At 47.2% G+C, this 25003-nt stretch overlaps 1 protein-coding gene across 17 annotated transcripts in view; it reads left to right on the top strand.

Moving 5' to 3' along the window:
• Window positions 1-25003, top strand: part of AOPEP (aminopeptidase O (putative)) — a 383438-nt gene that overhangs the window by 252625 nt on the left and 105810 nt on the right. For 15 of the 17 annotated variants that reach the window (XR_002517756.2, XM_031654785.1, XM_009189223.4 and 12 more), the window contains one exon: window positions 3074-3134. Coding sequence is in view for 15 of the 17 variants with exons in the window: in XM_031654785.1 (XP_031510645.1) it covers window positions 3074-3134 (61 nt within the window). In the remaining 2 variants the exon portion in view is untranslated. The other 2 variants (XR_001895427.3, XM_009189232.4) reach the window with 2 other exon arrangements.

The raw sequence follows: 25003 nt of genomic DNA on the forward strand, positions 1-25003 counted from the left end.
GTGGACGCTTCCCCTTTTGACCGTCACTATTGCTCTTTCAAGTCCTTTCCAAATTCTGCATCTTCCTCTTAAATATCTTATGGGAAAGGCGAAGACTTGTTTTCAGTTCAGAAGGCAGCCTCTTTTATTGGGGGGCGGTGGGGGGGGTTTGAGACAGGGTCTCACTTTGTCCCCAGGCTGGAGTGCAGTGGTGTCATGCCAGGTCACTGCAACCTCTGCCTCCCAGGCTCAAGCCATTCTCCCACCTCAGACTCCCAAGTAGCTGGGACTATGTGCGCGCGCCACCACACCTAACTAATTTTTGTATTTTTAGTAGAGACAGGGTTTTGCCATGTTGCCCAGGCTGGTCTTGAACACCTGGCCTCAAGTGATCCTCCTGCCTCAGCCTCCCAAAGCACTTGGATCACAGGTGTGAGCCTGGCCCTCTGACTTGGCCCAGAAGTCAGCCTCTTGCTCCAGCTTTCCTGAGGATTGCTTGAAGGATGGGTGAAAGGAGGTTTGGCCTCAGGGTTCTGGGCACAGTCCCTTTCTGGCTGGAAAGGAAGCCAGTGAAGGACGCTTTCCTACCTGTGCACAAGTAATCTTGAAGTTGCCTTATTTTCTAGTGAGATGTGTGAGGATGGAGGTAAGATAGATTTTGTAATATACATTGAAGGTAAGGCTGCCCAGTGGAAGACCGGTTCTTGGTGGCTGTGAGTGCACTGTCCCCACCTTATCTGCTGCTGGACATGCCGCTGGAGAGGACAGTTCCCTTGGTGGAGGGGTCAGGCTCCTGCCTGCAGCCCTGAGCAGCCCTGGGCTTTCACCTTCTTCACTGGTGTTTCTCTCTTAACTGGTGAGTTAGCCCCACCCTCCTCCTGGCACGTTGCTACTGCCCATTAAGGGAATCTCCAGCCTCCCTCCCAAGTAAACAAAGCTTAAGAAACAACAGAGACCTCATGGAAGGTGCGCTGGGAGCTTCCTCCTCTCTTCAAGTCTCCCCTGCCTCCACCACGCACACACGGACACACGTGCACACACCCGCGCATGCTCACGCTCCCACACACTCACAACTTACAGGGGAATTGGCCATTTGCACTGAGGCCGATGCTGTGGAATGACGACGAAGCAGTGGAAGGTCCAGCGAGGGTGGCACTGGCCTTTCTGTGAGGTCTGCCGGGTAACTCCACTGAGTCTGGGACCCTGGAGGGCCTAGAGAGGCCGTCCCCTCCCCTTCTCCTGCCTGCCAGTCACACAGAGGGCCATCGGCTTTCATCTGAACGCAAAGCCCTTTTTCTGCGTAAGCCCCCTTTCCCTCCACGAACTTCTTCTGTTTTGAAATAGCAATTGCCTTTTTCAGCAGCCTTTCCTTTTGCTCTTGGCTAGGGAGGATGAGATGCACCAGTGAGTGACCAACATGGGGGAGAAAAGGAAGAGAAAATCAGTCAGTCCCCTTTTCCTCCAGCCCTCCCCAAGCCAGTCCCCCCTTCCCTCCCTACCTCAGTACTTCCCGTCGGCAGCACCACCCACAGGGTCAGGGGAGGGGTGCCCTAGGCCTTCCAGCTCCTTAACAGTGTGTGTAACACTGGATCTTTTCATAACTTCTGGAATTCCAAAAGGGAGGGAGAGAGCAGGTATATAGTTGCAGACTTTTATATATGATGTAGCGTATAACACATTAAGATTTAAAAGAGGCAGAGCTTAACAACTTGGAAGTATCTTGCTGGAAAAGTGAATATTGTCTTTAAAAGGAATAATTTTTTTTTTTTTTTTTTTTTTTTTTTGAGACGGAGTCTCGCTCTGTCACCCAGGCTGGAGTGCAGTGGCCAGATCTCAGCTCACTGCAAGCTCCGCCTCCCGGGTTCACGCCATTCTCCTGCCTCAGCCTCCGGAGTAGCTGGGACTACAGGCGCCCGCCACCTCGCCCGGCTAAGTTTTTGTATTTTTAGTAGAGATGGGGTTTCACTGTGTTAGTCAGGATGGTCTCAATCTCCTGACCTCGTGATCCGCCCGTCTCGGCCTCCCAAAGTGCTGGGATTACAGGCTTGAGCCACCGCGCCCGGCCAAAAAGGAATAATTTTAATGAGTCTACAATTAAATGTGCTTTCATTCATTCAGATAAAAAAAAAAGAGGATCCTCTTTCATACCAGGAATCAGATCTCAGATGGTTTCTATCCAGCGAGGAGACAGTAACTAAGTCGCGTCGTCGAGCAAATACTCAGTAACAAACCCTGGTGGACGCTGTGAGGCAGAGAACAGCGAGAGTGACAGACGTTGCGGCCCTGGGGAGGCCTTGCCTCAGGCTGGGGGGAGGCCAGGAAAGGCCTGTCTGGAAGCAGAGACCGGGGCATGAGCAGGAGTTACCTGGAAGGGGTTGAGGGGATGGGTGTGCTTTAAGCTGCATTAGCCAAGGAAGGCAAAAGGACACAGCCTGAGCTCTGGTGATCCTGAATCCACTGAAGACTTAGTGGTTTTAAGGAGTAGTCAAGCCAGCGGGGCCTGAGAGCAGAAGAGTTTCAGCTGACTTTAGATAGGACGTACCGAGCAATGATAACACCCAAATAAAGCAGACCGGGGCCCGGTTGAAAGGAGACAGTGGAAGTGGCCCTCATTCCCCGCACCTGAGGCTCTCTGTGGTCTGGTAGTGGTTTGTCTTATTTTTGCTGGTTGTCGTCCATCTTTCCTATAAAGCACATACTTTGTGTTGACGCACTAAATGCCATAATGTTGCGATTTCGCTTTTGCCTCACTACTCTCCGGGAAGCAGCTGTGCCCAATGTGTGCTGTGAATATGCCTTACCCTCCCGAAATGGGCTGTCCCAACCAAACAGTTCCGTTCAAAGCCCTGAAAGCACCTGTGATGCTGCACCTGGGGCCTTCGAGTTCCTCGTGCGTGTTGCCGTTGATGAAGAGAAGCTGTCTCGTGACTGGGCTCCCTTCCACGCTGTAACCCAGGGAGCGCCGCCCTTTCTTTAAAGCCCAGGTACTTCTGGAAGATTGATGCTGTCACGTGCCCAGTTAGAGAGAACAGTCTGTGTCTTAAGTGCTCTGTAACTTTTTAATCCTTTGCTTTTTGTTGTTTTCTTTCTAAAGGCTTGAGTTGTCTGTTGAAAACATCTACCAAGACTGGCTTGAGAGTTCCGGAATACCAAAGGTAACTCAAGATAACCACTGGTAGAATCCACGGAGAATAGTAAAGCTTGCTGCTTAGCACATCAGTCATGACAGTGATGTCTTAATATATGTGTAGGAAAGTCATTATCTTAACTGAGTGCAAGTATCCGTAAGTCAGAACGCTTGTCTGCCCTCTGCGTTTCCGCCCCTCGTTGTGGGGTGTGCCTCTGGCCACTTTCAAGTGACCGTGGTATAGGTGGGAGTGATGGTAGCCCCTGAACTCCCTGCTAAATGAGGCCCTGCAAAACGTGGGGTAGATTTTGGGCGGAGCCACCGGCCACCAGTTCCGAGCCCCAGGGGGCGGGGTCGGGGGAGGAGGAGGGGGCGGGGGAGCAGCCGGCCTCCAGCTCTGCTCTTCGGATGTGGCCGACACAGGAGTTGGTTTGCGACCGCCGCCGTCTGTCCTGCCCCGTGGTCCCTGTCCCTTGTTTCCCTGACACGTCTGCGGCTCCCTCGTCTCCTGGTTCTGCGTCGGGCTCCTGTCTCAGGCCAGCCTTCTCACCCGGCTCACCCATTTCCATTGGTCTCTCTGTCTTAGGGACCTGACCCATTTCCATTGGTCTCTGTCTCAGGGACCCGGGCTCCTCCCAGCCAGAGATTCCTGTTCTCTCCCGCCCTTTCAGTCTGTGGGCAGCTCTAAGGGAGAAGCCTTTTCCTGGCCATCCCCAGCTCTGTGGAAATCACCTGGCCTGGAGCTCCTCTCCCCATCCACTCTCCTCTGGCCCTGCACCTCCCAGAGACCACTGGACAGCCCCGGCCCCTTCGCCAAGGTGAATGCTGGCCATGGCAAGCCTAGGCCCTGGGAAATCTGAGGGTTATATCCCAGATGCGCCGTCAGAGGACTCTCAGGCCGGGAGCTCGCTCAGTCTGGGGCAGCCCCCAGAGCGGCTGCAGGCTGGGCCTAACCCAGGGCTGTGGGCCTTGGCGTCTAGGGGCGTACCCGCGTGGTGAGGCAGGCCCTGTAGCCTGCTGGTTTCTGGTTTCATGGCTGGTTCCATGAGCTTCCCCTTGGGAGGGTCTCAATGTCAGTGAGTGTCTGTGAACCATGAAATGAAGGGACAGGAGGGCTGTTCTCCGTTACCTTTTCACCCCCTCCTCACGTCTCTGTCCATTTTCACCACATGGGAAATGTCAGCCATCAGCCCATCGTAAAGCTCGTTCCTAAAAGAGGACGGTTTGCCTTCAGTTCAGGAATGTGTGTCGCCTGTTACAAATTATTTCTTTGGTCCAGTCCTTCTGGGAGGAAAAAATAAAAAAAATCCTGAGTCTTACAAACAAAACAAACCAGGGGCGGGACACGGCAGTGCCTGGTCGGGGGCAGTGCCTTCCCTCACGTGGATGACAGTGAGGCCCGTGGGCTCTGAGACGGTGAGTTCCAAACCCGACTGCTCACCAAGGACAGACGTTCAGGAAAACCAAGTTCAGGCTTGTGTAGGTGTGAATAACCGAGCCCTTCCCTTCATGTGTCAGATGGGAGTGCAGGTGCTGGGGGACGTTTGCTGCAGGCTTCTTTCTTGTGCTCCTAAGCCAGGCTGTTCCAAGGCTCCCAGACAGTCTTAGTGTGGCCTGGAAGCTGGGAGCTCCAGTAACTGGCTCCCAAATTTCCTGGCCTGGAACAAGAAGACTGCTGTTCCCAGCCGTCAGCCCCTAGGGAGGGGAAAGAAAGAGGCCTTAATCCTATGCCCAGAAGCAGGCGCACCCCGCTTAGGCCGTGTTGCTGGGGTTACCCCGCTTAGGCCGAGGTGCTGGGGCCGGCTGCGCACCCCGCTTAGGCCGTCGTGCTGGGGTCACCCCGCTTAGGCCGAGGTGCTGGGCTGGCTCTGTCACTGCCGGGGGTGGTCATCTCCCCTGCAGAGGAGGCGGCTTTGCTGCCAGCAGGAGGCTTTTGGTTTTCATTAAAAGAGGGAGGGGTCTGTGGAAGGGAGAGATTTGCCTCTGAGCTATACATTTTTTCCAAAGGTCTGGTTGCATTAGTGACAGCTTATAGTGTAGACAAGAATCTCTGCTATAAACTGAAGAGACCTGCTGTCAAAACAGCCAGGTGCAGTGAGGCCAACCAGCTATAAATTGTGTTTAAGACCCAACTGGTATTTCCGTGGGTGCTTCACTGTTCAGTAAAAACAACAGTGTCAGACAAAAGGACTGATGGAGCGCGCGCCTCGCCACTGGCGGGGGATCGGAGCGATGGAGCGCGCGCCTCGCCACTGGCGGGGGATCGGATGGCGTCTTTTCGTCTCTTCGACCTGTTTTGGCCGTGATTTCTGCGGCTGCTGCTGATTTACCTACTCTCAACCCCTTTCCCAGTCCTCGAGAGTTCCTTGTCGTTCCCACTTCAGTGAAAAGCTCTACAAGGGCCTGAGAGCCTCCGGCTGCAGGAGGCTCGTGGGGAACGGGACACCTTGTTCTTTGCCCCCATCATTATAATATACAGTTACTAGGATGCTTGCGCTGGAGTGACAACCAGGGCCCTGAAATTGCTCTGATGCTCTTTGTTCTCACAAAATTTTCTGTCCACCAGCGATCGAAGTCATTCATGACAAAAGAGTCATGTTCTACTGGTGGGGTTTCCATCCACAGGTCACAGAGGCCTTTTGTCTTCGCTCAGGAAGGCTCGCCCTGCAGTTGGCCTCGATTTTCCTCTTTGGCTACACTGAATGGAAATCATTTTTAAAAAGTGGAAATAGCTTCAGTAAAAGTGAGCATGAGCCCTGAAGAAGCAAAAGAAATTGGATCCTAATCTCTTTAAAGAATATCCCAACTCTATAACCTTTGGCCTTGCAAAGAGATTTAAAATTGATTGTACCATCAGTACTACAGATTATTTCTTTTTATGACTTTCTTTCTGGTTATGGAAGAATTACACATTTACTTTGGGATGTAAAAAAGTCTAAATAAGAAAATTAAAATGACCCAGAGACAATTTTTTATGTACATCCTTTCACTCATTGTTCTGGGTATATAAATACATATTTTACCCTTTCCTTTCTCTCCCTCTTTAAAAGTAAAAATAACATGCTCTCTGTAGCAAATTCAAACAACAGCAAAATAGAACACGTGAGACTCCTCGCTGCCCTCAGTGGCACCTCCAGAGATCACCCGCCCCTGATAGCAGCCCGCTGTGGCCGCCCACACAGTTTCTGCGCTGAACGGCATGTAGGCGCACGTTCTTTTGAAATAAAAGTGGAGTCTTCCAAACTTAAGTTATTCATTTAAGGATATACACTGAGTAGTTTCCCACATCCCTTAATATAATTCAAGAGCAATATATATATATATATTTTTTGAGACAGAGTCTCACTGTGTCACCCAAGCTGGAGTGCAGTGGCGTGATCATGGCTCACCGCAGCCTCGACCTCCCGGGCAATACTTTTAAAGAGCAGCACTGCTTCCTGACGAATAATACCATGATCAAACTTACTCGGGGCCTACCCCACGCTATTAGAATCGTATACTCTACAGTTATTCTCAGAAAGTTGCACCTTCCGCTAATTTGACAGCTCTATAAATAGATTTTGGATTTTTTTCATGTCTGTCCAAACAAAAGGTTTCCCTCGGCCCCATAGCCATCTATTCCAGTCTTCTTTTAAAACGTTTATATGCAGATACACTAGAAATAACTTTCTGCATCCAGCCTTTCTTCTACACTCCTTATTTTAGTTACTATAGAACTGTGTTTTTTGTTTGGTTTGATTTTGGTTTTTTTTGAGACAGAGTCTCGCTTTGTCACCCAGGCTAGAGTGCAGTGGCGCAATTTTGGCTCACTGCAACCTCCGCCTCCCGGTTCAAGTGATTCTTCTGCCTCAGCCTCCCTAGCAGCCAGGACTACAGGCGGGCATGCATGCCTGCTAATTTTTGTATTTTTAGTAGAGACGGGGTTTCACCATATTGGCCAGGCTCGTCTTGAATTCCTGACCTCATGATCTGCCTGCCTCGGCCTCCCGAAGTGCTGGGATTACAGGTGCGAGCCAGCCAGTTTCTGCAGAACTCTGACTCCTCCCTCTCTTTGATTTCCTCCCTACATTGCCAAGTCCTGAGGCCCTTCTGTACACACTTATCAAATGTCTAATTTTCTTTCCTTTCCTAGCACCTCTGCCATTTATAAATTTTATTTCGCTTGGACTGGTGCAATAGCTAACTGGTCTTTTAGCTTTCTCCTTTTTAATTCATTGGTCATATCAATGTCAAGTAAATCTTCCCACAACACATCTCAGACCCATTCTTCTTACCAGAGACTTTTCTCCCATGGACAATGCATTTAGAACAAACTCCTTGGCCTGCTATTTGAGGCTGCAGCAGACCGGTCAAAGCCACCCTTTCGCCGTTATTTCCCACCGTTCTGGAGACTGGCCCACTCGCGACTGTCAGTGCGCAGGTATTTGCTTTTTCACCAGCCTGCCTTTGTGCATGCCCTCCGCTCCTTGGCACGCTTTCTTCTCCCTCTCCTTCGCGTGCATCACAACCTGTCTTACGTGTTTCTCTTGTATCCGTCCCATGCCGTCCCTCCCCACCCCCGGAAACAAGGGTTCTGTCTGTAAGCCTCATCCCGTAGTGCCCGTTGTGGGCCTTGCATAGATTAATAGTAGATGCTCAGGGCCTCACCATTCAATGCACTAGCTACATGTGGTCGGCAAACACTTGAAATATATTGAAAGCACCGGAGGAGCTGTTTTTTTTTTTTTTCTTTGAGATGGAGTCTCGCTCTGTTGCCCAGGCTGGAGTGTAGTGGCGCGATCTCGGCTCACTGCAAGCTCCGCGTCCCGGGTTCACGCCATTCTCCTGCCTTAGCCTCCCGAGTAACTGGGACTACAGGCGCCCGCTACCACGCCCGGCTAATTTTTTGTATTTTTTTGAATAGAGACAGGGTTTCACTGTGTTAGTCAGGATGGTCTCAATCTCCTGACCTCGTGATCCATCTGCCTCAGCCTCCCAAAGTGCTGAGATTACAGGCCTGAGCCACCGTGCCCAGCCAGAGCTGATTTTTAATTTAATCATAATTAAATTTAAATTTAAAATCTCATAATTTAGTTATTGTTTGAAATACCTTGGGTATGTGAATGAGTCTACTTTTTCAACTCGGAATGTTATGAAATAGAGACCAAACATTTCTGATGAATATTTAGCACCCAAATTGAGACGGACTTAGTACAAAAATGGATGTAAATATTTCATTAATGTTTTTAAAAATATTGGTTACATGTTGAAATGATAATATTTTGTTATCATTTCAACATGTTAAATAAATAAAATATGTTAAAGTCAATCCTACCTGTTACTTCTTTTTAAATGTAACAACTAACAAATTTAAAATGACACACGTGGCTTGCATATATTCCTGTTGAATAGAGCTGTTCTAAAGCTATTAGTTGGATTAAAATCTGAGTGCATAATGCCTTAAAGTCACCCACAGAATAGATATGAGTGAAATCATCTGTATTCTTGTCAAATGTGTGGGGAAAGATAGAGCTGGTTGATCCATAGACGCCCTTCAGTTTGCGGCGACAGTGTGGATGATGAGAATCTGCAGGTACGGGCGGGAGTGCTGGGTTCACAGCGGACATTCAGAGGGCATGAACTAGCAGTCTTGCATCAGCTCTGGGTTTCAGCTCCCGGCAGGCCGGTTTCCTGGGGTGCGAACAAGCAGCACCCTGCCTCAGGTGAACCGCTGGTGTCTTCCGTACCTCAGTCTCTTCTTTGGAGGAAGTGCTCAGCAGCCAGTTCCTGGCAAAATCATCGCAGCAGCGGCAGCGAGGAGGAGAGAGAAGATGGGAAATGAGCCGACAGTAATGTGTCCCAGAAATAGGCAGAAAGCAGCTTGGGTTCCCAGACTTGTTCCTGAATCCCAGAATTTAGAACAACAGGTTATTTTGTCATCTTGGGAAAATGCCACTTCTTTCCGAGCAAACACCTGCAAGTTGCCAGAGGCCACACGAGCAGATGATAGAAAACTGAAGTCTTGTAGGGAAAATGCTGCAATCACGGAATTGAGAATACTCGATGAGACAGTATGCAAGGGGCTTTGTGTCACTGTAGTCACGATGTGCTTTTAGCACAGAAAAACCCAGCTGGTTTCATAGGGGAGTAACTCGTAGGCTTCTTACAGCACACATTATGCAGTATTATTAACATAATTTTAAGGCCCATTAGGATACTCAATCTCAGTGGTGTCTGTAAGAATTCTACATTTAATGGTCAGTCAAGAAAACGGAAACTGATTATTTTGCAAATTCCAGAGACAATATATTTTTCAAATCATATGTACCACAGTATCGTTGCTTCTTCTATATCTATAATAGCAGTTGCCATAATGTGGTATATTATTTGGGCTCCTAGTAATTTTGCTGTCATTTTTGTCCAGTAGTTAAACGTGTATTTTCTAAGTGACTGAACATCTTGTCAAGGATCCTTGAAGACATGTGGAACAGGTTCTCCGGCCTCACTTGAGGCAGCACCCAAAATGCCTCTGAGTCATCCAGTCACTTCTGTTCCTCCGAGCACCTGGCCCCGCCACAGGCTCTTCAGATTGCTCTACTGCTCGGCAGAGTCACAAGAGAGAGGGGGAGGGTTTATTAAAATCCTTTATTTTTGGCATCTAAGGCTTTGTGCTCATATGAGTTTGCTGGGGTTGCCATAACTAAGTACCACAGACTGGATGGCTTAAACAACAGAGATTTTTTTCCTCACGGTTCTGGAGGCTGGAGGTCCAAGACCAAGGTGCCAGCAGGGTTGGTTTCTGGTGGGGCCTCCCTCCTCGGCTTGCAGACGGCCACCTTCTCATCGTGTCCTCATGTAGTCTCTCCTCTGTATGCGTGCACACATCTGTCCTCACCTGTTCTGTTTATAAGTACACCAGTTATATTGGGTTAGGGCCCAGCAATATGACCGAATTTTACCTTAATTTCCTCTCAAAAGGCCCTGAGTCCAATACAGTTGCATTGTGAGTTGTACTGGGTGTTAGGAATTGAATATTTGAATTTGGTGGGACACAATTTAGCCATTCCTGTTGACCTTATTTATAGTACGTCTCTCACTAGTTCCGCATTCTAGTGAATCCCTTCAAAATGGCCAATAAAGTCTACTCAGTGCAACCACACTGCATTTTATTCCCGAATGGATGAATGTGCTTTGGTCCCAAACGGTGTTAGTATCTAGTGAGTGCACAAGAATTAAAAATCATGTCTTGGTGGCAGGAGAGAGAAATACACGTGGAAGGGTCCACTCCCCGGAAACTGGCAGTAGCTGAAGGTCTGCGCTGCGTGTGGTGTAACATTGGGGCATCTGATTTGACACCGTCCAAATATATTGACCTCTTTACAGCACAAGGCACCACAATGAAATAAGAAACATTTTCCTCTGGTGCCCCCAAATGAAAGCTGTGTCCTTCCTTCATTTCTGCCTTTCAAAACCTGATTTCCAGAATGAGTTTGAATTTCATTCACAGTAGTCTAAGACTAGACTTCAAGTGAATAACAAGAATTAAAAGTGTTTCCTCTCTCTTGAAGATTTCCTTTGTAAGTGTCAGAGCTTAGAGCTCAGGCTTCTACAGTAGAACTGTCAAGCATCCAGACCAGATAGATGATATCTGCAAGAAGAAGCTTCTTCCAGAATCTGAAGTCAGACCTCTGAGTCCAGTCCTTTCCTGTCCTTCTTCCCATGAGTGGAGCCCACACATCTGTTCTTGATGAGGGACTGTGGATGATTCAAAGATGAGAGAAATACAGGCTTTGCCTTCAAGATGCTTAATAATTCAGTAGGAAAAATAGATACATACATAACTGATCTAAGGCAGAAAGCAGTAAGTGGTGAAAAACTTAGTGTTCAGAAGAAAGGCCGTTTTGATTTGTGGAAGCAGAGAGAGTTTGAAGCAAGTCTTGAAGGACAGGCAGGTAGAGCGTGGGCAGGTGGAGATTGTGGAGAAGGCCCTTAGGGCAGGGAGAGCGACATAACCAAGGTGTGCTGCTGGAAAACTCAGTGTGCCTGTCTGAACAGCATCAGGCAGAGTCAAATCTCAGCGCTGGGAAGCTGATTAACTAGTGTCATAACTATGGTGAAGGCTCAGCGGGTAGCATCCCAGCCTCAGGGAAGTCAAGGCGGCGTCCTCAGGCTCAGCGGGTCCCAGCCCCAGGGAAGTCAAGGCGGCGTCCTCAGGCTCAGCGGGTCCCAGCCCCAGCGAAGTCAAGGCAGCGTCCTCAGGCTCAGCGGGTCCCAGCCCCAGCGAAGTCAAGGTGACGTCCTCAGGCTCAGCGGGTCCCAGCCCCAGGGAAGTCAAGGCAGCGTCCTCAGGCTTAGCGGGTCCCAGCCCCAGCGAAGTCAAGGCGGCGTCCTCAGCTGGAAGGGTGCAGGCAAGAATCCTTCCCACTCAGCCTCCTTCTCATTCTCAGGTCCCTCCCCGCCCCTGCAACAATCTAACCAAGGTGGTTCTGCTCCTGAATAATAGAGGGATGAATGCATTTTAAATACTGATAAAATATACTGGGTGAATGCAGTTTGATCATGATTTGAGGTTGTAATCTTTTCCCTTTCTGGTTTTCTTGTTAGGGACATGTTTAATTGTTGCTTGTTTTACATCGAGGGCAGGATCTGTGAGGGAGATTGGTTAGTGGGGCAGGACCCAGCCAGATTACACAGGGGCTTGAATGTGATGCTAGAGCGTCCTACAGATTGAGGAGCCGCTGACGGCCTGTGGAAGGAGTGACAGGACGTGAGCAGCGTGTTTAGACGAACATGGTCAGGCGGGTCAGCAGGTTGCCTGGAAAGGCAACTCCGTGGGAAAAGCCGTGCTCTTCCCCCGTGTAGGGAAGAGGGTCTAGCGGAGAGTGTGGAACAGCTAGACTGACGTTTGCTTCTTGGGTTCTGACTAAACTTTCTGGTCCAGAAGCTATTAATTTACATGGATATTTCTAAAAATAGCTGTAAGTATCTGGATAACCAACGGTGTCTGTCTATCCAGAGAGGACATGCAGTGGGCTGAGGAGTGCCTGCATCCACAGGAATGAGTAGGAAGCCACACGAAGCAAACACAGATGAATGTGATGCAGCTGACGCACCCAGATCCTACTCACGATGGGGAAGGACGCTGGGAAGTCGGCGGGGAGAGTCAATTGCCCACGGCTTTCACGATCTCAGATTAGACGTACATTATGAGGATGGCTTTCTCATTTGGGATAAAGGGCATTTGAGACATTTTTCCTATAAAAAGAGTAAGAATTCTGAACGGGCTCAGATGCACACAGACACATTAAAGGTGTGACACTGTAGAGAGCTAATATTTGCTAGGCATATGAAGGATAACCGGGTCCTGCCTTCGAACACTGACGGATAACCAGAAGGAAAAGGAAGCAGAGGCCACTAGCATTGAAAAAATGCCACTAATGAGACAGCTGGTAGTGGCCCACGTATGTGTGGGTTGTAATAATAGGATCAAGCTGGGTTCTTGCTGGAAGTCTAGCTCTGCAGGCTTGAGTTGAAGGCACTCAGGGAGACCTGGTCATCAGAATCATGTAGGAGGCTGATGAAAACTGCATATCCCGGAGCCAGCCCAAACCTGCTACTGAGTCAGCATCTCCATAGGTATGACTGGAACCGGTCAACATACTCCTTAATTATCTCATTTTCTGAAATATATTCTATCAAAAGAAGTTTCTTTTCTTTTCTTTTCTTTTTTTGAGACAGAGTCTCGGTCTGCCGTCCAGGCTGGAGTGCAGTGGCGCAATCTCGGCTCACTGCAATCTCCGCCTCTTGGGTTCAAGCGATTCTCCTGCCTCAGCTTCCCAAGTAGCTGGGACTACAGGCGCACAACACCACACTCAGCTAATTTTTGTATTTTTTGTTTGTTTATTTTGAGACGGAGTCTTGCTCTGTCGCCCAGGCTGGAGTGCAGTGGCGGGATCTCCACTCACTGCAAGCTCCACCTCGCGGGTTCACGCCATTCTCCTGCCTCAGCTTCCTGAGTAGCTGGGACTACAGGCGCCCGCTACCACGCCTGGCTAATGTTTTTGTATTTTTAGTAGAGATGGGGTTTCACCGTGTTAGCCAGGATGGTCTTGATCTCCTGACCTTGTGATCCGCCCGCCTCGGCCTCCCAAAGTGCTGGGATTACAGGCGTGAGCCACTGCGCCCAGCCAATTTTTGTATTTTTAGTAGAGATGGGGTTTCACCGTGTTAGTGAGGATGTCCTCAATCTCCTGACCCCGTGATCCGCTTTCCTCGGCCTCCCAAAGTGCTGGGATTACAGGCATGAGCCACTGTGCCTGGCCAAGAAGTTTCTAAGTACAACCGAAACCCTTAGAATCCTTCATTTTTATACCCTTCCTGAGTAACCCAAACTTTTTTTTTTTTTTAAGACAGCGTCTCACTGTGTTGTCCAGGTTGGAGTGTAGTAGTGTGATCTCGGCTCACTGCAACCTCCACCTCCAGGGATCAAGTGATTCTCCTGCCTCAGCCTCCTGAGTAGCTGGGATTACAGGCACCTGCCACCATGCCCAGCTAATTTTTGTATTTTTAGTAGCGACAGGGTTTCACCATATTGGCCAGACTGGTCTCAAACTCCTGACCTTGTGATCTGCCCACCTCAGTCTCCCAAAGTGCTGGGATTACACGCGTGAGCCACCGCGCCTGGCTGAGTAACACAAACATTTGGCTTTGTGGTTTAGTTTATTAGTTTAAACAGTTTGCCAAACATTGCGCTGGGCAGTTTGCATATAAAGCCGAAAGGGCACAGGCCCTGCCCATGAGCTCATGGTTTGTGGAAGCGTCTGCAAACCAACCTTTGCCCAACAGGCCGCCACCTCAGAGTTTGAGGCCTGCAAAGAACTGGTGCCTTGTGTTTGCCATGTTCCGCTGGGAGGCTAAATGTGTAAGAAAACAAAGACGCTTGGAGGGAGGAGTCTGCTCCTAAGCCCCACTCAGCCACAGGTCAGCTGACCCATCGTGCAAAGGAGCCAGCGTGACTGTCCTCAAGCCGTAGTCCGGTGGGTTATATTTGGACACATGGGCAGTACCTGTCTTCCAGGCTTTTAAGTGTTGGCCCACAGAGTCACTGAAGTAAGGACTACTGCATCCCTCATAATGAGCGGACCTGTAATAGGATTTCACTGCAGTGCTGTTTTATTTTGTAGAGAAACCTTTTTAGAAAGAGGGGGCATGCAAACCCAAAGAACTAGGACAAAGCAGCTCTGGAGTATTAAACCTTATGTCAATAGAAAAATATCTGATTCTGCTTTTTAAGAAAAACTGCCCCCATTTTCTCTTTTATTATGTTAAAGACATACTCTGGTAGACTCTTCATCAAAAGCAGATTATTTTATTTTATTATTTATTTATTTCTGAGGTGGAGTTTCACTGTCACCCAGGCTGGAGTGCAGTGGCGCGAGCTCGGCTCACTGTAACCTCCTCTTCCTGGGTTCAAGCGATTCTCCTGCCTCAGCCTCCCAAGTAGCTGGGACTACAGGTCTGCGCCTGTAATTTTTTTAAAATAATTTTTTGTATTTTTAGTAGAGACGGGCTTTCACCATGTTGGCCAGGCTGGTCTCGAACTCCTGACCTCAGGGGATCGTCCTGCCTCAGCCTCCCAAAGTGCTGGGATTACGGGCAGGAGCCACCGGACCCGGCCAAAAGCAGATTATTTTATATTGACATTGTACTCTTCCCACACCTGGAGGACAAAGCCCTGCGAAGCAGCAGGTGAGTGAGTTGTGCACATGGCTGCACACACATGCATGCCCCTGGCTGTTGGACGTCGCACAGCATCCCGGCACATGCTGGTAGAAGATCAGCACCCAGGGTGTTGTAGGCCACTGCTCCCACTGTGGCCTCCACGGTGCTCCCGGTGGCTTGTCCGGGCTCTTGCAGCCGGAGCACCTGCTAGCCAGGAAAGCCATCGGGAGCACCTGGCTACTTTTAGCGTCAGAGCTTTTCTTCCTTCTCTTTTGTGCAAGCCATTATGTGGTTCCAAATACTATACGTTTAATACCTGCATGGTGCTTCTCCAGCGTGGTCTCTGCTGCTTCATGGTTAAATATTCGTTTTTTCTGGTATTGTGCAACTTTGGGTTTGCTGTAGAATCCCAGGCTACAGATGAGTCTTAGAATGCAGTGCGTCTTCTCACCGGGGGAGCGGAGCCCCAGGAGAAGTGTAGTCATCTGCCCAAGCTTGCAGCACTAGTTAGTGGCAGAGCTATGGCTGGAGTACAGGATTCTGAGTCTTCAGCCCATCAGACTAAAGCATTTTGTAATTTGGGTCCCATCTTTGCCTTAGTTTCTGTGAAGACCTATGAGTAGGTGATAAAGGAGTATGGCAGAGGGCCCTGAGAAGTGATAATTTTTCATTAATGACTCCTCTTTTTTCTTGAAGCTGTTTGTTCCTACTCTTTCACGGATGCAGGATGCGGACCTCACTTTCCAGGGCTTTTCATAAACATGTGTCATGGGTATACATGCCCCTTTTCCACTAGTTATTTCTAAATGGTAGCCCTGTGTATCGAGGTGGAATATCTTGCATAGGAAATACTGGGCTCCATTGCATCAAAAAGCTGGTATATTTTTTGGTGTGAGCGAATGTGATTGTATATAGAGATTAGTTTAGGTCTTTGCATTTGGAAAGATACAGCCATTCCTCACTTGAGATGGAAACTAAATTAGATAATAAATACCAGGCCACCCAAACAAACGAACGAATGGGAAAAAGGAAATGGTTAAACAAAAAGTGTATCTTGATGTATGTTTTTCATCTCCTCTTATTCACTTTCACAAGCACACTTCCAGCCAGAGTCCCTATCTTTCGCCCTGGAGCTGACCAGAGTCAGAGAGCACAAAGGTGGGGGCCAGCCAACCAGCGCATCACCGGTCAGGGTGACTGTCAATGATTGTCGAACTGCACAGATCCCAGTGTGTGTTTAAAAAGGCCAGCGTTCTTGTCACACACCTCTGGAGGGCAGCTGTCTGCTCTTCTCTGGTGCTTGGTAAGGAGTCTGTTGAGGCCATTCAGCAGAAGACCCTGTTCTTCCAGTCAGTCCTCCAGCTTGGGCCTTTATGACCCCAGTATTTGCTGCTTCTGATCCTGTCGAGTTACAGCCACCACCGTCACGCTGTAAGTGGGCTCCAAACAGTTTGGTGCGTAACATGCAAGGCAGCGTTACTTTAAAGTTAATGAACAAGATTGGAGGCTGGGTAGAGGAGCAAAGTCAGTTGTGTTATATCCAGATCCACGTTCCTTCGCAGAGTTCTTTATTGTGAAGTTTTGTTCAGCAAAGCTAGTCCTATAGTGGATGAAGATGTCAGTGAATCCATTAAATACCAGCTTTGGAGTCAGCTGTACCACCTTGAAGCCGTGTAGCAGTGGGCGAGCCGCTTGCCCTCTCGGAGGCTCACTGCCTCTTTGGGGATAAGGGGAGCTGGCCGGGGTGAAGGCACTCTGGGCTGTGTCCGGTGCCACGCCGAGGCCTCCGATGCAGGCGTACCTGGTCACGTCTGAGAGGAGAAAAGTTGGAATTTACTTTCTTGTGTCTTTCCTTCTGTCCTTGGAACCTGCAGAATTGCCCTCAGACTTAAAAGTTGTCCTTAGTTTGGACTGGTGTTGGGAGAGTTGTTTAAATATGCTTTGTCCTGTTTGGAGTTTTACAAACTTACACTATCAGGAACCCTGTTTGTTCATTTCTTTTCTTTTCCAGTGGAAAATTGCTGTTTGAGAGATGATTCAGAGAATTGAGTAATAATCAATCTACAAAAGCATTTATGCTGGCTGACCGCTGAAGAATAGGCATTTGCTTCTAGTTGAAATCAATTATTCATAGAGATTAACCTGTTTGACCAGGAGATGAAAAAAATTTTGCTAGCCTTTTTAGTCTTCGAATTCCTGTGGGTCAGTGATAACTGCAGGTCAGTTTTACCTTGGACAGGGACAACTGTTATTTCTAAGACAGCATTTTGAGACATAGAGATAAAATATTTATTTACGCCTGTTGCAGGTCAGTTTTACCTTGGACAGGGACAACTGTTATTTCTAAGAGCATTTTGAGACATAGAATAAAATATTTATTTACGCCTGTTGCCTAAATAACCCTGGGGGAAAAGTCAAGCGGGTCGAGTTTGCCTTTTGGAGGAGGGGAAGCCGTTGGTGCCCAGTGCTCTGGAAAGAGCACTTCATGTTTTATGCTGCTTTTTATCTCAATCATTCGAGTACTTGCTGCTTTTAAAAAAACAAACAGAACCAGTAATGACATGGGTATGAGAAATTGCTACAGTGATCGCTGCATATTTTGTAGCAAGACGTTGCAGTATTTCTTCTATTGAGAAAGTAGAACCTATTTGGGGTTGAAATGATCAAACCCAGATGCTTTCCTAAAATTATATTTTTGGTGCATTTATATGTCTGTTACAAAGTGTGCTACATGCTAAAAATATTTTCCTTTGTAGGCCGAGGGGAGTTTCAAACCGCACTGAGGGACGCGTAGCTCAGACGGTTTTCCTAAGGGTGTTACCGGCATCCTGCTTGTTATTAACCTCGACTTCGCAATAGGACGTTATTTATGCCAGAAGGCTTCACAATTCAGTTCTTCTTTAATTTCAGCAACTTTATTGGCACGAAAACGCATGGAAGGGAGGCCAAAGTCAATACATCAGAATTTGGGACTCAGACTCCAGGGCAACAGGCGATAATGGGATTCGGCTGGAGATATAGCCCCTCCACTCCGGGGTCTGTTTCCCCGGGACGGAGACGCTGCCTCCCACATCAGGCAGCCTCTCTTGCCTTTTGTCCAAGCGCTTCCTCTTGTTTTTCTCTGGTGTCTCCCTCCTGCTGCCCGGCCACGCGTGCTGCCATTTTCCACATTCCACGCGGCCAGGCAGAGACGTACTTCTCCTCAAGACACTTCTGGATTCTGTGTATTGCAAAGGCAGTTGCTCTACAATTCTCTCTGGTTATTCCTCCTCAAATTGTATTTCCTAGTCACTGCCATTGGTTTTATAATTGAGAGACATCTGCCAGGGTTTTGCCTAAATGCCTCTAGTCAATTAAGCTGCAAATGGGTAAATCTAGGACTATGTAGATTGTCTAACTCTCTATAGAACTGTAGTTCTTAACTTAATCCTTCCCTTCAGTCCGTCCCCTCACCTCCCTGCCCCCAGCCGACTAGAGTATCCTATTTAGAACATCCGGAATGAGCAGAAACGGCTGTGTACTAAGTGCATTATTCCACATAATAGCGATTTACTCATCCCAGTCACAACTCCTAGAGACACTGTTATTATACCCATTTCATAGAGGAAGAAGCTGAAAACCAAATCTGTCTGACTTACAAGCCTTCATCCTTAATTACTATACTGGTTTTAAATGCATGTAGCTCTGGTTAGGATTATAGCTATTTTTGCATCTAGCACCTGACCATGGTGGTATCTTCAGAGAGCAACGTAGAAATATCAAATTTCAGGCTGGGTGTGGTGGCTCACGCCTGTAATCCCAGCACTTGGGGAGGCCGAGGCGGGTGGATCACCTGAGAGAGATCAGGAGTTCGAGACCAGCCTGACCAACATGGTGAAACCCTGTCTCTACTAAAAATACAAAATTAGCTGGGCGTGGTGGTGGGCGCCTGTAATCCCAGCTGCTCGGGAGGCTGAGGCAGGAGAATTGTTTGAACCCAGGAGGTGGAGGTTGCAGTGACCTGAGATCACGCCACTGCACTGTAGCCGGGCAGCAGAGTGAAACTCCATTTCAAAAAAAGAAAAAAAGAACTATCAAATTTCACTTTGTGATATTCTCGTAACAACAGTCAGCTTACTGTTTTGAATGCGACAGGACCAGAAATGAAGTTATCTCCTTTATAATAAGACATACGAGAAACAGAACTTCTTTCTCACGTCCATTGGTTGTCACTGGAAGGGACACACACGTGTTTGTGGAGCTCAGATGTGCTGTGTCTTTGCGGGCTCCGGACAAGGGCGTTGGGCCTGCGTGCTTGTCAGGCCAGGCTTTATTATGATGTCACAACTCAGTTATTTTGATACCTTCGAAAATTTATTTAGGTTCAGAATACTTGATAGGCTTTTGTTTCTGAGGGGAAAGGGGAAGGGATTTGCGTCTACTGGTCTATTTTGTGCCTTTTGCTGTATGCACCATTTCATTTGATCTTCACCGCAGCATTATTTCTGTTTCATAGCTCAGAGGTTGACGTGCACGTCCCAGGCCACAGAGCTTCTTGGTGGCAATGACAGAGTCTAAGTTCCCAACTGTGGATTTCCCACGACACCCTGGCTTTGTACTGAAACAGTTAAGTCACATTTACAGAGTGACCTGTAAAAACAGCAACAGCGTATTTGGTTGTCCCTTATCATGATTTCCAGTATCCTTGAACCTTAGAGATCAAGGCAGTGATGGTAAGAAATGCTCTCATAGAAGGCAGAACAGGCCATAATATTTACATAATAAATTGAAATCCATAATTATAAAAGCATTCAGAAATCCTAGAAGATAGATTTAATAAGATTCTAACATACCTAATATTAAAATGAATATAAATTAACTGGGTAGGTTCTTAATTCTGCATATTAGGAGGTGTCTAATAAAACTCTGATATTCTCTGTGGTTCTTTTCCAACTAGCATACTGGTGAGCACAAAAGCTGTGTTATGTACAGAACGGCTGGGTTTATCCCTAGTAGAAAGAAGTTATGTTTGGTATCTAAAGAACAATGAGAGTTTGCTGCTTGGCTGATCAGTGCTGGATCAAGTTCACATTCCCCGGCTCCCACTCTCCACCTCCACACGCAGTGGGTGGAGGCAGAACACAGGGAGGGAGGACAGGTCCTTTTCCCCGGAGAGACGTGAGCCTGGGCTTTCCTTATATGGACACAGCTGGGCCTGTGCAGCATTAAACACCGATTTCACCCACCGCTGGAGAAAACATCCTGCAAAAAGTGAAGAGATTAGCAGCCAATTAATTCTGGCCCTTCCCATTGTTTTCCTGGAACACCCTCCTTGTATGGCACTGAATGTTTGGTGAACAAACATTCTGGAAAATAGCTTTCTCTCATATATTCTTTATATTTGGGACAGCCACTCCACCCCACATGTGGTGGATTTTACTTGCCTCTGTGTGTGTGAGTGTGTGATTTTACTTCTTCATCAAGGGATGGATGACTCAGGCCCATTCCTCTTGTTGCAAATTGTGACTTCACTGGGTTTCTTTTGGAGGCCTTATAACAAGCCACCCAGTCTGAGTGCCACGCTTTTTAAAAATCGACATGCCAGGGCCACAGACTCCCATCATATCCCCTCCTCCAAAGGCACTGTGGAGCATCCACACGTCCACGTGCCCACACTTCCAGATACCACACCTGCTCTATCTTAGGAAATGACGGGAAAGTGCCTAGACATGGTTGTTTGCTTTTCAAGCTAGTGAAATATCAACATCTGATACTTTTGTGTTTTTCAATAGTAACTAATCCCTTCTGTAAGGCATTTTGCCAGAATACTGTTCCTATAGCAGCAGCGTGTGTGTGTGTGTTTTCTAACAATAGAGCCCCTGTGGTTAGTGCACAGTGCCCAGGGCTGGAGGAAGTCGGCATGGGTTGCTTCCTGAATGGAACAATACCCTTTGCACACAGCGAAGGGTCTTTTCCATTGGTGCACCCTGTCCCCTCATTCTAGCCAGCAGTCTTCCAAATGCAAATGTTCATTTCAAGGGAATGGATGACAGCCATCCGCATCATTTAGAACATCATCTGCAGATGACGAGTTGGAAATACCACCTTCATGTCTACAGTATTGCAGGTCAGCACTAAGATTGGGTTCCTAAAGATAAGGATGTATGCACTTTTCGCTAAGGACCCAGATTGTATTAGCTTTAGAAAAAAAAGTCAGATATCTGCCTGTTGTTGTCTCCCTTCCGGGTAGAATGTTGAAATCTTCCATTTCTTTTTAGTTCTTTTTGTGTGTGTGCTTCACTTATCTTGCCCAAAATTTTATCCCTTGGTGTGAGCTGCAGGAAGTGACTCCTGGTTTGGCCCACGAGCCCATCCTCCCAACACTGTGTCTGCCATCTGCCAAACTGGACTTAGTGTTGTAGAGCAGAGTGAGTGGCCATCACCTGTGGCACTGACTTTGAAATTTAGATGTCTCCCAAGCATCTGGAGTTTTTTCATAGTAACCTATTTGAGATGGGGCATCATTACAATTATTGAAGGCAGTGGTTCTCAGTGCTGCCTGCACATTGGAAGCCTGAGGGGTGGAAGGGCTTTAGCAATGACTGACGCCTGGGTCCTCCTCTCAGAGATGGGAACCTCAGTGGTGACCTGGGCGTTGAGATTCGTAAAACACTTGCTGGTGACTCGAATAAGCACCCAAGGGTAGAAACCACTAATCTGAAACCACCCTTACATAATTCTATATTTCACCATGAACTTTTTTGTTTTTTTGAGACAGTCTTGCTCTATCACCCAGGCTAGAGTGCAGTGGTACAACAGTAGCTCACTGGGGCCTCAAACTCCAGGGCTCAAGCGATACTTCTGCCTTAGCCTCCTGAGTACCTGGGCCTAGAGGCACGTACACCGCGGCCCAGCTAATTTTTTATTTTCATTGATACTTCTGCCCTAGCCTTCCTGAGTACCTGGGCCTAGAGGTACATGCCACCGTGCCCAGCTAATTTTTTATTTTCACTGATACTTCTGCCTCAGCCTCCTGAGTACCTGGGCCTAGAGGCACATGCCACCGTGCCCAGCTAATTTTTTATTTTCATTTTTTGTAGAGACGGGATCTCACTATGTTTCCCAGGATGGTCTTGAACTCCTGGCCTCAAGTGATCCTCCCACCTCAGCCTCCCAAAGTGCTAGCATTATAGGCATGAGCCACCACACACAGCTGAAAACTCTTTAAGGTTATAATGTCCATGAATATCGAGCCCTGTAAATAACTGAAGGCATTGAAGGGAATATAATAATGTCTGCTTTTTAGAATGTATTTTTCAGTAGACTTTTATGGTATGGAATTATATTTTGCAGCCTATGTTTTCATCTGGGGTTGATCTAATCCATATAATGAAAAAATATGTTAAAGTGAGACAGTCACACTAGATGTTCCGTAAGCACTCACGCTGGAGTAGAAAGAGTACTCCCCTTCCAACCAGGAGACCTAGGGGCCAAGCGATATGAAATCCCCTGAGACTCAGTTTTCCACCTTTCAGATGGGACTGTGTGAGGAACGAGCAGAACAGTCTGTATATGGAGGCACGTTGTAAAGCCTTCAGTTCTGTAGGCAATTGCCACTCTTACTCTCTCTAGCAGTCTAAGGTCCTGTGGTCTCTGGTAGGGATGCGTCAGAACTTTTTTTGTCTTAAAGTCACTTCCCTCCAGCTTCTAGTAATGTTGTATTGCTTCTTAATTCTAGTCATTTAGAAGTTGATAAATAGCAACTGCTTCCTGTTCTAAGCAAATTACATGTCATTTGATCGGAACTTTATGAGGAAGGAGGCCTAGAGGGGGCACAGCTAGGCAAGCCGGCTGTGTGCTCCTTATACCTTGCTGTATTACTACCTTGTCACAGGAGTTTCCTGAGGACAGGGACAACGTCTTATTCATCTTTGCATTCACGAAATCTAGTGCTCTGTTTCACAGTAGGCATTTAATATGTTTTTTATGTGAATAACCTGTCTATATGTTCAACTCACATTATTCTCTCCAAATCTAAGCCCCTTTCTTCTGGTTTTGATACCAAGAGATAAAATATTTTGTTGGTTAGCCTTTTTATAATAGTCCTGTATAGTAATGTTTATTTGATGATGTCTGTATGGTGTCATGTCTGCATAGTATTATGTTTATTTTTTGACAGTTCTTTTCCTAGAATTGTATAAGTAGAGTTATAAGAACAGCCATACATCCTTAACTTCTGTATTTTACTTCTAAACGTTGTTAATGGAGATAAATATTAGAACTGTAAGATTTTCCCAGATCCTCCCTTCTCCCATCCAAAGAGAAAAAGGAAATTAAAAAACAACAACAACAAAAAAACAGAATACATTATTAATTCATACTCTTCCCTGTCCAAAATGGAGTGAAGGCATCTTCCAAAACAGATAAATACAACATGATAGAAATAAAACAAGAAAAATGAAGCAACAAGAAAATAATGGTAGCAAAAAAGGATGGGGCCAGGAATTAAATTAGCATATAATATGCACACCCTGAGGGTCCTATGCCTGTTAAACAGGGTCACAGAGCTCCAAGCTTTCTAGAAGAGGGAAGAGGGATAAATTGCAGATGCAAGAGGTGAAAACAAACAAGCTGCCTAAGTCCGACTATCCCTGATGCTGACACCAGGGAGACGACGGTCCTGTGGCTCCTCACAGAAAATTACTGTCTAATGGAATAAACAACCCTCTGAATCCATCCTTCCGGTAAACATCGTGATGGATTTTATGGGGCTGTTTCTTATAATGCACCTCAATAAAGGTTGATGGCTTCTTACCAGAACTTAATGCGATAACAGGACTTTTACAGAGTGCCCATAAGACCAAGTCCAGGGCCAGCTTTAAAGTGGTCTGGCTTATTCCAAGAAAGGATTTTAGAGTATCCAGACTACAAGTTCAGGTACAGAAGAATCTGTGAACCTCCTGACAGTTGGGGTGTGTGTGTGTGCATGTGTGTGTGCTGCAGGTGTATTGTTTTCTAAGGAGCTGACAGCACCATTAGCCTTCATCAGATTCTCAGAGGGGGTCAAGAAATGGAAGAACTAAGCATTGTGGCTGTTCCCTCCGTTGATCTCTATAAGGGCTTTAGCAGTAGTGAGGGCAGGTTATAGTTCCCCAGAGAAAGAGCGTCTGTTAGCCGGTTCGCCGCGGAGCCACGGCCGCAGCAATCCACTACGCCAAGCGTGAAACCGACCTCCTTTTTTGAAAATTATGCTTTATAAGGACTTCCACTAAGTGGTCTGTTTGGCAGGGCCAAAATCCTCCTAAAAAAAAAAGAAACAACAACAACAAAAAACTAGTTGTTTATCTAATACAGAGACAAAATGGGCAAATACAAATAATACAAATAGCAGGTAAAAACAAACCAGCTGATCAAGTCGAACTATTCCTGATGCTGACACCAGGGAGAAGACGTCATAGAAAATTACTATCTAATGGAATAAACAACCCTCTAAACATCCTTTATGTAACATCTTTTATATTTTTGGATTAATTTATAATTTTCTAAAATCATCCACAAATATAATAGAAAGGATGCTATATTTTAAAAATAATAGACGGCCAGGCGTGGTGGCTCACATCTGTAACCCAGCACTTTGGGAGGCCGAGGCGGGTGGATCACCTGAGATCAGAAGTTCGAGACCAGCCTGGCCAGCATGGTGAAACCCTGTCTCTATTAAAAGTACAAAAATTGGCTGGGCGTGGTGGTGGGTGCCTGTAATCCCAGCTACTTGGGAGCCTGAGGCGGAAGAATCGCTTGAGCCTGGGAGGTGGAGGTTGCAGTGAGCTGAGATTGCACCACTGCACTCCAGCCTGGGTGACAAGAGCAAGACATTGTCTCAAAAAAAAATAAACCAAATTTAAAGATATAAATATTTGATAACTTCACCCCCATCCTTCTTTATTTTTGAAACTTAATCCAGCCTTGATTTTATTTCTAGACGTGTGTAGATTCTTACTTTTAAGTTCACCGTGAACGTATGTTGGTAATAGAACACTTTTGAAACCAGTGGAAGCTTCTGGAACTCTCGACCTTGTTTGGTATTCAAAGATCTTTTGGTTTCTTTTAGTGGATAGTTTTCCCTCCGCGGTGCCCGAGGGAATGTAATTTGCCATCTGCGGCTGTTTGGGACCATGGAAGAGCCCCCTTGCTTGCCCTTTGGCCTTCCTGGTGCCTAGG

The sequence above is a fragment of the Papio anubis genome, chromosome 13, assembly GCF_008728515.1.
Source record: "Papio anubis isolate 15944 chromosome 13, Panubis1.0, whole genome shotgun sequence".
Taxonomy (NCBI): domain Eukaryota; kingdom Metazoa; phylum Chordata; class Mammalia; order Primates; family Cercopithecidae; genus Papio; species Papio anubis.